This window comes from Anneissia japonica, unplaced genomic scaffold, assembly GCF_011630105.1.
Source record: "Anneissia japonica isolate Jap-2015-1 unplaced genomic scaffold, ASM1163010v1 scaffold288289_len232728_cov185, whole genome shotgun sequence".
Classification (NCBI taxonomy): domain Eukaryota; kingdom Metazoa; phylum Echinodermata; class Crinoidea; order Comatulida; family Comatulidae; genus Anneissia; species Anneissia japonica.
This window is the reverse complement of record NW_022716753.1, coordinates 145,475-158,930: the sequence shown is the minus strand read 5'-3', so window position 1 is coordinate 158,930 and position 13,456 is coordinate 145,475. Positions and strand designations below refer to the sequence as shown.

The 13,456-nt window shown below is 33.2% G+C and overlaps 1 protein-coding gene across 4 annotated transcripts in view; it reads right to left on the bottom strand.

Annotated features, from left to right (window-relative positions):
- LOC117109806 (centrosomal protein of 152 kDa-like) overlaps positions 1-13,456 on the bottom strand; it is a 36,538-nt gene that overhangs the window by 13,591 nt on the left and 9,491 nt on the right. For 2 of the 4 annotated variants that reach the window (XM_033252229.1, XM_033252228.1), the window contains exons 2-5: positions 3,026-3,225; positions 2,744-2,853; positions 752-887; positions 106-661 (exon numbers count right to left, since the gene is read on the bottom strand). In XM_033252229.1, coding sequence (XP_033108120.1) covers positions 106-661; positions 752-887; positions 2,744-2,853; positions 3,026-3,112 — 889 coding nt within the window. In that variant the 5' untranslated portion in view covers positions 3,113-3,225. The remainder of the gene's footprint in view (positions 1-105; positions 662-751; positions 888-2,743; positions 2,854-3,025; positions 3,226-13,456) is intronic. The other 2 variants (XM_033252227.1, XM_033252230.1) reach the window with 1 other exon arrangement.

Here is a 13,456-nt window from a genome sequence, read left to right as displayed (position 1 = left end):
ATGAGTAGTAATTAGCTACTCTAGTATAGGCTCTAATTAGGACATTAGCAACTAATATTTTATTACATAATGATTTGATAGTGGCATAAATATAAAAAATATTACCTTGGTGCATAAACTGTTGTAACCTAATCTCCTCTTCCTTTAGACTTTTGATCTCCCCGCTATCAGAATGGTCTTGTCCATTACACCCATAATTCTCTTGAAAATTATCTTTTGCATCTGGATGCGGTCGATATTGCACATGTTGTGGCATGCTCGTGTAAGTATTAGCGTCTTGCCTCGGAAAACCATCCGATACTTCATTCTGTGTCTGGTAATACTGCCCATTTTTAACCCACGTATCTACATTTTTTCCATTGTCACCGCTCCATTCTGAATGGCGCATACCATTGTTATTTTTATTTGCATGTATACCATCTTTGATCTGCTGGTGCTCAAAGTGTTCTTGTGTTGGACGATAGTGAAACTGATGGAGAAGCTCAGGTTGATTACTGTCCACACCATTCAAATGAGGCTCATTTGCATATTCATTATGTTGTCCATGGTGGTGGGTGTAGTTGTTACCATAGTGATGATTGTCATGGTAGCCATTTTGATTCTGTCTACTAAGATCGCCAGATTCTGTATCACTCTCTTCATAGTGATCAGGTGTTTCCGCCTATAAAATAAAACCTCTGTATTATGAAAGTTTTAAAGTGAAAGTAATATCAAAAATGTAAAAAAATTAAACTTGGGACAAGTGACCTACCTGTTGCAACCGGTAATCTCTGTCTCGTGTTGGTGCTGGAGTTTTCAGAGTTAGGGGCGCCCCACTTTCTACGGGGGTTGATGTCTGATCAGGTTTTACATGGTGATGCCACCCAAACTGTTGCCAAATTTGGTGTCTTAAAAATTTAAAAAAATAAAATAAAATAAAAACCAAAAATTGTTTTGTAAGAAAATATGTTATCATACAGTACACACGTTGATGCATTTTTTAAAAAGACACTACCACTTAAATTGAATATATATTTTATCTGTGACTTACGATTTATGGTTATTTAAATGAGAAACTAAAAGTTCTATTTAGGTGGTCTTTTAAGGAGCCAGTATATCTTTAATCATATTCTATCATAACAATACCTTTGGCAAATTATTGCTCTCCAAAATAGTGTAAACTTGTTTTTTGCACAAGATTCATTGGAAAATAAAACCTAGCCCTTATGGTAGACAAATATGTAACAATATCAATGTTCAAATGTTGAATATTCAAGCAGACGTTGTCTAAATTCATAGCGGGTCAAAATTTTATAGGGGTACATCAATTTCTATTAAATAAGGAACATTTTTTAACAATTAAGGAAAGTCTAGTGCCAAAAAAATTAATTCATGTTACTCTCATTTTATATTGAAAGGTGTTGTAATGGATTTCAAAACACCATAGTGTGACTTTGGACATTGACTTTACTGTATACACAGCTGTTAGGCTGTGGACATAACTAGATATGACACGGTATGTTGAATGTATTAATTATGTTTACATATTACAGGAAATTCAGCAATTATTTACAAATGCAAACATCATTTATTTTGATATGTTTGAAGATAACTTAGTTTGCTAATATCAAGTATTCATAACACATTTTCCCTCCAAAGATGTTTTGTTAACTAATTAATTATTAATCAATTACTTTTTAACACATTGTAAAATATTTGAACACATAATAGATCAGCTTGGAAGATGGTAATATTGCTAATCAATAGGTTGAAATATTTAGCAATTTACTTGAAACTGCAAGAGTACACAAAAATGAAATTAGTGGTGAAGTGCAGAGGAACATTGCACTGTAGTTAATAGCACAAGTATCACACACAAGGAAACATTTCATCATATCATCAAAGTTATCAACCTAAGCAATAATCCTTATCAGTCACTAAAAATAATGTCTTTCAAAAAGCAGTTGTGACTTTGAGTTAAGATGCTTGCCTTTAAATCCCAAGGTTCTTCGTAAATCTCGGGAAAAAAAGTCATTATTAAAAGAAAAAAATCAAATACACTACTATTCCTCAAGCAATAATGAGACTTGGTAATAGGCAAGACTTTTTTTATTCTTTTTTTAGCGAACCCGCAGATATTGATGATTTCAAATAAAAATAAAATTTTAGTTTTGGCCAATTAGCGCACCTGCCGCCACGATAAAGTGGAAATTTCAGAAAAAAATAAAAGTTTTTCTTTATTTTTATTATGCCCTCAGCTGCCTTGAAATCTCCAAAGATAAGACGTGTATATTTCTTCCTAATTATATACATTTGAAGCATCATCCTATTTTACATTCACCAATAAAATTTTATTTTTATTTTCTCCTCCGTCTGGATGATTTTGGCAAAACTATTTGCTAAATAAGAAAAAAAAATTTTATTTTTATTTTTATACCGCCCTTCTCTGAAAAATAAGTATGTAAAACAAAGAATGAAAAATGTCTCGCTAGTATATACAGCACGAAGGGCCTTGATGGGGAGTAGTCTTTTTCATTACATAGTTTGTTAAAAGATAAGCTAATTAATAACACTTTTATTACTTTTAATGATTACTTGAAAAGCTTTTTTAATTACAACCGTTGCAATATTTGAGCACTTAATAAATCTGGAAAACTCTTGAAATATAATTAAAAAGGATCACAGTTATCAACCTTTACAATTAACTGTTGTTCACAATAGAACAACCTTTCACCATCTGAACAGGTGAAGCCTCAATCGTTACCTGCTGCTCTTGGTTGTCGGAGATTCAAATCCAGATGAGTCATGTGATGATAGAGAGGAGCAATCATCAAGCAGATCATCAGGAAGCTCATTGGTCAAGAGATCACGTAGCTATAGATTAAAAAAATCACCAAACTACATTAATATCAAAAAAATTGTCTTTCCAAACGATACAACAATACAGACAAATATCTTACCAATTTACTTTCCATCATGTAATCTGTGCTTCCATTTTTAGATGAGTTATAAATTCAATGAAAGTAATTAAAGGTACCAGTCCTACCTTGTATAAGAGACTTTCAATTTCCAAGACATCTTCAACAGTTGGAGGATCGCTATCTACCATGTTAAACATACTGACCTGAATCATATACCATCATTGGTTTTGAACACACACTTTTGCGTTAGTATCAGATGTAAGGTTTTGTTCAGTGGAGTAAAATTAATTTCTGTAGTTAGGCAAACACACATACATCTTGCTGGCTACAAATGAAAAAAAGTTAGTTTTTGGAATGATGAAATCTAGCGAGCTAGGATTACACTTTTTTTTTTGGATAAATATTGATTTTAAGATTATTTGTGAAAAATCAAATTTATCTTTAGTAATGTAAACAGGAGACCATGTTATTTAATCAGTAAATTAGATACAACAAAGTTGATAACGATCATCTACAAACTAATCAGGACAATTTTTTGATAAATATTGATTTTAAGATTATTTGTGAAAAATCAAATTTATCTTTAGTAATGTAAACAGGGGACCATGTTATTTGATCAGTAAATTAGATACAACAAAGTTGATAACGATCATCTACAAACAAATCAGGACAATAAAGAATTTTAAAAACCGGATTTAATCACAACAGAGCTATCAATAACAAAGCTATCAATACTTGTCACGAACATAATTTTTGCGCATGTCTGAAAAAGATGAAGCATGGGGGTAATATCTAATATCAATTGCCATTAGTGTGGGTGGGTGAAACTATAAGAATATAAGGTTCGGGTTGCCTGTGAAAGATACCACAATGGTTGTTTGTGTTTGAACCTACACCTTATGCAAGACATTTTCTATCACCATGAACACCATCCAGCAGTGTACTATATCTACATGTGCAATAACTAAGGGTCACTTGCAAGTTCCCCCCCCCCACAAAAAAAAATTAGAAAATATTAAAAGTAGTTTTAGTTACCTTGCACCTACAATTTCAAATGCACTTCCTCAGTATTTCAAATTTGTTATTAATTTATTATTTTAGAAGTAGTTTTTAAATTTATAAGCTGAACCTAGGTTTATTTTTTGTGAGGAATTTTTTTCTTATTTATGTTGGCTTTTTGACTGCCTTTTGTATTGTTTCTTGTTTTATCATGTAGAGGGCCACCCTGAATATCAGTCCAGCTGGAAGGGTCACCCTCATAAAGATTACTGAAATAAAATGAAAATATTTAGCAAACCTTTTCAGCAGTTAGTGGAAAAGAATAAAGTAATTGATGGTACCTTTTAGCCTTTTTACAAGATCACATTGCAAATATGATTTTTACAATTATCTATTCGTCATAATTTAAAATAATCATAAAAAATAATACAGAATACTTTTTGCCAAACCAGTGGGCATCTACACACAAGTAGTACAATTATATAGCATAGAGTACTGTTAATAAAAGATACACAAGTTATAAATAAAAAATAAATAAATAATGAATTAAAATGTCACTTACTTATATAAATAATAAAAACATAGAAAAGACAAGAAGATGGACATTCAAATGATTTTTGAAATAGATAGTGACTCACGATTTAAATTAAAATTCTAGTTTGAAAATCCAACATTATACAGTAACCAACCAACTATGACCAATGACAGTTAATTATGACAAATAGAACAACTCTCTAACAAAGACATTGTTAGGCCTAACCCTTAAATATGTCTCTAATCAGGGCCTCTACAATACATATCAATGGACAAACAAAAAAGGTTACAGTTACCCTCAGGCAACGTTAGGGGGTATAATACTTCTTTATGTTAGGAACATTCCTGGTTAGTGTTCATGTTATTGATCGGTTAAATTCAATTGAGGAAAATAGATTAAAATAACTGTAATTAGTTATGGATGGATTACAAAAATTGACAGGTTATCAATCTTGACTGTGTAAGAAATACTTGGCTACCTTATGATTGGTTGAATGTAATGTTTGCAAGTTTTATGATGGAAAACAACATCATGTTATATGAATTGTTTTGAGGAATTGTGATTTGTTGACTTAAAAACAAATTACAACTATGTCTAAAGGTAAAAGACTTATTTAGTCCTTAGACTGGCCTGGCACAAAATAAAAAAAGTGTAATTGTAAGTTTAATATAATAAAAATCCTGTTTACTGTACTATGATATAATTAAGTTTATTTGTTATCACAGACGCAACACGTTTATTTCCTATCCGGGTGTCACATACATCGCGGCCGAAATGTTCACATCCAAAACAGGTGTATGTAAAGGTAAATGCAGGCTTTCAACAAACTAACAAATAACAACAAACAGTATTACTGTACTATTAAGTTTTTCTAAGAGGTTTAACACCTCGTTTTTTTCCCTGGAACAACAGGAAGGTATGTAGAGTATTGTTGTCTTAAGCCACAACGGTTGAATACATATACAGAAAATACGCGAGTTGAGTATTAGTCAGCCTATGCATTAATCTAGGGCAAATAATCAACCATTTAATTGTTTTTAAAGACAATTAAATGGTTATCTTTTCTTGGAAATTACTAATGTGCGAAGTAGAAATCTTTTTGTTCAAAGCCAATTGGGGTGGATTGAGTACTAATTTACTGTCAAATAAAAGAGAGAATCACATTGGTTTGATTAATTGACAGGTGCAATGTAAGCAAATGAAAATCAACTATAGTTAAGATGAGAGTGGAAATAAAAGCAGGATAAGGTGAATCATCACAAACTATGTTCTAATTGGCCATTGCTAGCTAACTGCTGAGTTTCAATTACATACAGTACTCTATAACACAAAGCACACAGTATAAAACTTCCTTGGGTAAGTGAACTAACGAACGGGAAAATTGGACCACACAAATTGATACCAAATATAAAGTGCTCCACTATGTATAAAAGTAAAATAAATGAAGTATTGGTATGATATCATACACTATTAAGTCCATTTAAGAGAGAGCTGCAATACCAAAATATTGCGGTAAGCAGGCTGGCATGGGTTTCTGTCAGAAAGGGTCGATACGCCAATATGCCGCCTTACGTTCGGCCACCTTGCACCCTAGTAATATTTCTGCAATATTGTGGTAACAAAGGCGCGGCTGTGTGAAAGGGTACAGACTGGCAATTATACCGACATGCTTAACGTAATATTGAGGCAACGTCTATCTGAAAGTGGCTTATGTTGCATACATAGACGGATTTCTCTTTGCAATAACAGCAAATATAAGGCGCTATAAATACTGTAACATTCAATTCTCACTGCCTTATGCTGATGACCTGAAGTTGTACCGTGTTGTCGGCTCCGAGGCGGATGCCAAGGGCCTCCAGGAAGATCTCAACTTTGTTGTTGCATGGAGTAGAAAATAGGGACTGTCTCTGAATGTCTGTTTCACTTAAAAATAAACCCTTATGTTTTTCTTATAATATTGGAGACGATGTTTTAGACAGAGTTTTACTCAATCGTGATTTAGGTGTTGTTATTGATTCTAAACTTACGTTTGTAAAGCATATTTGTCATATAATTTCTAAAGGGAACAGAATGCTTGGGTTTATTTGGAGACATTGCAGAGACATTAAAAACCCTGGTACCATTATTAGTTTATATCGTAATTTAGTTGCTTCCAATTTTGAGTATTGTAGTGATATCTTCAGTTCTGCTTCTGAATCTCAGTTGCCTTGTATTGATCAGATTCATTTTAAGTTTTGTAGGTCTTTTGGCTAGTACCCTTGCCCCTAGAAATGATATGTTGTTTCTGTACAAATGTGTTAATTCGTCTTTTAGTTTGTTCAACTGTTTGGTCTTCATGTGAATTCCATTTGCGTTTTTGTCCTGTTTTCAATGTTCCTTTTAATAGAGTTGATGTTTGTAAATGTAGTTTTATTTCTAGGATTCCAATGTAATTTAATTATATTTCTTCTGCTAATGATATTGACATACAAATATAAAAATTAATATTATTTTTATATCTCCCTGCATCAACTATCTGTACACTATGAGGACCTACAATGATTTTACAAATTAGACACTTAAAGAATCCATCACAGAACATTGATTACTGTATCTAATGTAAACTTGGTGCTTACTTAATATGACTCTCTGGAGTTTAATTTGTTTCACTACCTGACAACCTATCATCAGGAAATGATGCCATTGTGAGGCGTAGATCCATGTTTTTGTTGTAACCGAAGTGAGGATTAGAACAGGAGACAATACCCAGCTTTAGCATTAATCAAACACCCTTTAATAAGTCTAGACGTCAGATGATACTTGTGGTTTTAATCTTATTGCAATTTTAAGCACACATACCCTCTAATACATAATTGGTTGAAGGGGAACAAGACTTGGTCTTGGACAGACATTTTAGATGAAAAAAAAAAATTTTTAAATCTGGCCATAAAACTTCTACAAAACCTTAGGAGATTACCAAACAGTGGTCCAAATTACAATTATTATGGCCTTGCAATGTGGTCTGTTGTTAAACTTTTCCATTTTCTTAAATTGCTCTACAAATAGCGCCACCTCATATTTACAATTGCAATGAACTTCTGTAATGCAAACATACTTACTGGCAATTACAAAATGCAAAGTACCATACCTCCCTTTGAAATAAGGAAAAACAACCAGTTTGTGCCCTATATAATGCTGAATTTTAATAACCATATTACCTTTACAGGTTAGAATACTTAACCCAAATCAATTTGCAAATTTTGCTGATTTAACATACATTTATGTCATTTGAGATACACTATCAGTCAAATTTACTATAATGACCCTTGCAATGCTATGTCAGTGTTTGATTTAAAAAAAAATAGCCTTAACAACTTTCAGGAGTAAACACTTATATATTATCAATAGTTTTGTAAACAGAATAAAGGTGTTAATGATGTTCCATGCCATTGATAATTTTGGTCTTAACTCTATCATGTTGACATTTTACATAAAAGAAAGTTATAAATTCAATTCCAAGTTCAAAACATACCATTGCTGTTTGTGATACTAGTTTGCAGTTAGCATCTAGGGGTATCAAAATAAGAGAGGGGGAGGGATAATGTAAGAAAAAAGGAGGGTGATAAGAGTACAAAGGGCACATAATGCTAGGGGAATACGGTTGCTGGGGGAATGAGGTAACTATGAGGTACAGTATACGGTATCAACTATTAAAGTGCACACTCCAATTCGAGACACCTCTAATTCGAGATCACTTTTTTAATTAATCAAATTACAATCTTCAATCTTTTAACACGTAAGCTAATCCTCTAATTGGAGACCTAACACCAAGACCACTCCAAATTTTCAAGTCCCAAAGGTGGTCTGGAATTGGAGGGCGAACTGTATTAATTTTTTTGCCCAACAAATTTCCAATAGAAGGATTCACGGAATGGCATTACCTAAAAGGGCAAAAGCTTTATAAAACAGTGAACAAACTTTACATTTAATCCGCTACACTCTACACACAATACTAGGAAACCACCATACAGTATGTATATAGATGGAATGTAAGTTATATAATTACCGGTAGTGTATTGAATTTAAAACAAAATATGTTATGTCACGAAAACATGGTTGTGAATTCATGATTATAAACAATATATATTTTATTAAATCTTGAGCTATAATACAAGGCTTTCAATTTTTAATATAAATGCATTAACAAAAAAAAAAATCATTTTAAAATACATTTATGCAAAAATTTAAAATGTATATAAAAACCACTATATTTAAACCAGTCAATTCGAAGGAAAGAAAAAAGAATTTCAGTTTGCGACATACTGTAGTAAATTAAAAATATTTGTAATGTCTGAAATGTTGAAGGTAGTGACAGACAAGGTGTTAACCCTTACAACTTGGAGGTATTGCTCGCTACTGCTTGGGGTTCTACAAACACTTTCCCACATTATTCATCTTCTTCTATATTTATAGCTGTCTAGTTTGATTCATGTATCTTGAAAATATCAATCTACACCAACCCAAAATCTCTAAAATATAGAGATAGCTTTTGTTCTTTTATTTTATTTTTCTTTGTAAAAATACAAAGGCTGAAATAAATTTTATTTTAAAGTATAAAAAGAAACACTTTTTAAACGTAAATAAATTTGATAGCTTATCCATCAATTTCAACCCAGTTGTTACCATTTAACCACCCAAACGAAGGCAGTGATTGATGGTTACTCATGAATGCATGAATTAGGTGAATGCCTATAGTAAAAAATAAACAAACAGAAGAAAAATTTTGACCAATTTGATCAACCATGATTTTAAAATGTCCCTGTGCTAAGACAATACAGCAACTTTATGGGCTTATTGAGCTCCATAAAAAATATATTAGCCAAAAACCCTTGCATGTACCATTTTTGTTAGAATCAAAGATTTTTATTTTACTGTCGCATTTTGAAAAAATCCCCTTTCTGTACTGTCAATAAATCAAAAAGTTTAAAGAAATTTTGCCCTGATGTTTTGCAGTGCACTACTGATTCCAAAAAAAAATTGCAGTTTATGGTTAAAATATGGAAGAGCATACTAACAGCAGCGGTTGTTAATGTGACAATTTCACAAACAGTTCATAAAATTCATAATACCAATAAAATGCACATTATGCATGGGAAAATGACTTTATAATGAGAGTAAATTTTAAACAAACCTTTTACAGTTAAGACATTAAAAAGTAAAATCAGGTCATTTCTATAATACACATAATACTTGGCAAGAATTTATGCCTGCAGAGCATAAACATACACAGTGTCACAGGAAATTAAACAGGGTTTAAATCTATAGAATCAGGTGCTATGCATGTCTAACACATTACATTACCCAGAAACATCTAGTGAGGCATGTATGTAGATCACTTAACCCATAACAACATGATAAATCTTACAGATAAATGCAGTAGGGTAAGTCACAGGACATATCTTACGATTCTTAGAACCTGCTGGAAGTAGGCCTAAATAAGTCCTGACATATATTAAGTTTTCCTCCATCAATCAACTTTACACGTCATTAAACGTTTTAATGCTTGAAATTTTATGGGTCACTATTGTAAAAGTCATGCAGAACATAGGCAATTCAAGCATCATAATAATATTTTTATAATTTTATTAAGTTTTCCTCCATCAATCAACTTTACACGTCATTAAACGTTTTAATGCTTGAAATTTTATGGGTCACTATTGTAAAAGTCATGCAGAACATAGGCAATTCAAGCATCATAATAATATTTTTATTCAGCTTGAAAACCGGCTACACAAAGAGTTAAGTTAATAAATGCTAGTATTAAAACTAGTGTTTACTGTTTACTAGGAGTTTGTACAGAAGCTCAGCTGGTCTAACAGTATTAATATTGCAAACATTGTTCACCAAAGAGTACTCCAGTCAATAAACACTCAGCATTTTCATGAGAATCTCAACAGTAATTCTATTGGTTTTTTGTTTACCAATGCGAAATCAGATATGGGAAGCCATGGGAATTCTTTTTTGTTGATTTCGCATTTAGTTAAATTAAATTCATTGACGAATGATGATAGTGTCACATCGCCTGTTGCATAATGGTCAAATGGTCAAGAGATCCGTAACAGAATACTTAGTGTTTGAGGAGACACTTGAAGGGGGATAAAAAGAAGCTTATGGAACAAGATATGTTGATTCAGTTTATAAAGAATTGAAATTTGATGCTGATAGTTTGTTTTAAATGGAGACTAAACCACGTTAAGGGACTATCAATTGCATTGTAGAAGTATACCCAAGGAGTTTCCATAGCAACAGGTAACAATAAAGGTCACTTTAGGGTCAAAACGAATCAACAAAAAAACATATCTGACCATGATCTATCTATTCATGTTTTGTGATCCAATCATTCTGATAAATATCAACACTGATAGCCTACAGATATAACTGTTCGTTGTCACAACTCAACTTACTGAGTATTGGCCCAGGGCGAGAAAAAGTATGACCACGCAAGTGGCAGTGAAAGGCATTGCACGATGCGCAATTACATTCGCTGAAGGCATTTTTAGAAATAAACTAATAATTGGGCTATTATAAGTATAGTGTATAATGGGTGTATAATACACATTTCAACTATTTGGCTAAATAGTTGTAAAAACACCATTTGGTCCTGGAAGCATTTTATCAAGATAATTTTCATGGTTGGAAGCACAAAAAAAACCACAATTTTTCCAGGTCTTCCTCTGCCCATTTCCCTTTCACTATTATCTACAATGTACAAATGCACAGACTGTGAATGTTGGCTTTTGGTATCAGCCCTTTCACATGTAGTCTTACTGTAGTTATTGTTTAGTTTTCGACCAATCAGCAGCAAGTCTCATTACCCAAAACATAAATACTTCACTGTTTTGGAATTTCTGCAGATATTAGGGACTTTTAGATTTGCACGTCGACATAGTGGACTGCTACGTGATGAGGTCATTTTAAGGAACTGCGCATGCGTTACGTCATCTCCCTCGTCCACTACAAAAATCGAGAACGTGTTCACCTCGTTTTTCCTGTCGTCCTAAATTTAGGACGCCGTGCTCGCTTGTGAAGTTTAAAGATGGAAGATGAAAATATAGTGGCAATGCTGCTTTCACTAGTTCGTCCATCTGAGGCAGAGACAGAGTTTGAGTGAAGTTTCTAACTTGTGTTGAATTAATCTGTATTATTTGCTTTTTAATGCATAGGCAGTTATGTAATTTCTACTGCCTTCGTAAACACAAAAAAGGCTGTGGAAATTCATGAGCGTGCTTGCATGCAATGCAAACTTGCACTGCAGCGAGCGCGGTCGGCCGGGGAGGCCCGTTAACTATCTGCATCATCGCAGTTGACGCACCGGATGCGCCCTGAAGTATGCATTACATTCATCATTGTTGTACTTGTCTAGATCAAATTTCTGATAATCTCGGTACCTGAATTCGGCATTTTTGGATTTATTTGTATTGTATAAAAACATGAATTCCTCATCGTCCAAGACACCTGTAGAATATGCAAAGATGACAATTTTGCGAAGTCGATGAAGGTTCACCATGACAGCTGCTTAATAAGGTTGCCTAACGCGCGCTACATGTCGACTGAAATCTAAAAGGTTTTCATTTGTAGTCAACAGGTATAGTTGACTACGTTGACACGCATGACTAGTCGACGTGAACCAGGTCCACGTCCACACAATCTGAAAGTCCCAATTATTCTCCTGAAGACGGCTGAAGCAACTCAATCGAAACATCGAGATATTCTCAACGAACAACTGATCTTTTCAGAACTATCTACGTGGTGTACTGCATTATATATATACCACAAGCCTAAAACATGGAAAAACATGGATTCAGCTTTCTACAAGCAAAATAACCCATTTACGACTAAAAAGATACAGTTGTGGTAATGTAAAACATAAATTCAGTAAGTGACTCAGCACATAATTTGGACCCAGGACCTTGGGTTTACTGCGACAAGCAATCATTTAAAACACCGAAAACTGGGGAATTGGTATGGTACAGTAGTAGTAAAAGTAAAAACAAAAATTCAAAAACAGGCTCCCAATGGGAGGGTTTGTCTACTTCTTGACATAGTTCTAGTGTAACTAGGCCTAGCTAATAACCCATCCACGCTTTCTGCGTTGGCAATGCACATGAATAAGTAACAGATTGTTGACTTTTTAGTTCTTTCTAGGAGAGATTTTATCTAAGCATGCGGCATCATAATTTCACTAGGCTTATTTTAGAAGACTTCAATTTCTATTTTTAGCTTATGACAACAACTGGATTTACCTTCACAACCTATAAGTGGGTCAATAGCTAAGTACTGCCCCATGTAGGACAGTAGACACATGTACAATATTAGGGCACCAATAACTATGGCAGAGTCAGGGGCGGATCCAGAATTTTTCAATTGGGGGGGGGGGGAACATAATCAGGGCACCTCTACTGGATCCACCCCTGAGTATTTACTTTAGGTACATTACTGTTCAGAGGTATAATAATGTTATCATTTCGTGTGTTTGACTTTAACACTTCAGAGTTGTTAACTTGGTATGTTATCTACCGAATGATATAATTTAGACATTTGGTAATGCCATGTGTTTGACAAATAGTAACTAAGACACATTCTGCCCCATTTATGGTATCACAATTTATAACTCAGAGAGACAAAGTAATCAAATGATTCTTTCTACTTTTCTATATGGAATATCAGTATGAATTTCCAGTTTTTGGAGAAAATACTTTATTTGATATTCTAAACATTACTGTACACATAATAATTCAAGATTTGATAATAAACTATATAAAAGTAATGTAATTAAATTTAAAGCTTATTATAGGACGGTTTAATAAAAGCTGTTGGTATTATTAATCATCAATTACATGTAGACAATTTTAAGTAACTGTGCCATAACTAGGGGTACTAACTTAAGTGTGGGCACAATTTGTTTAATCAGCATAATTTGTTTAATCAGCATATTTTCAGTAAGGGGTGGGGGTGTATTTGGGATTACATTTGAATAGTGGAA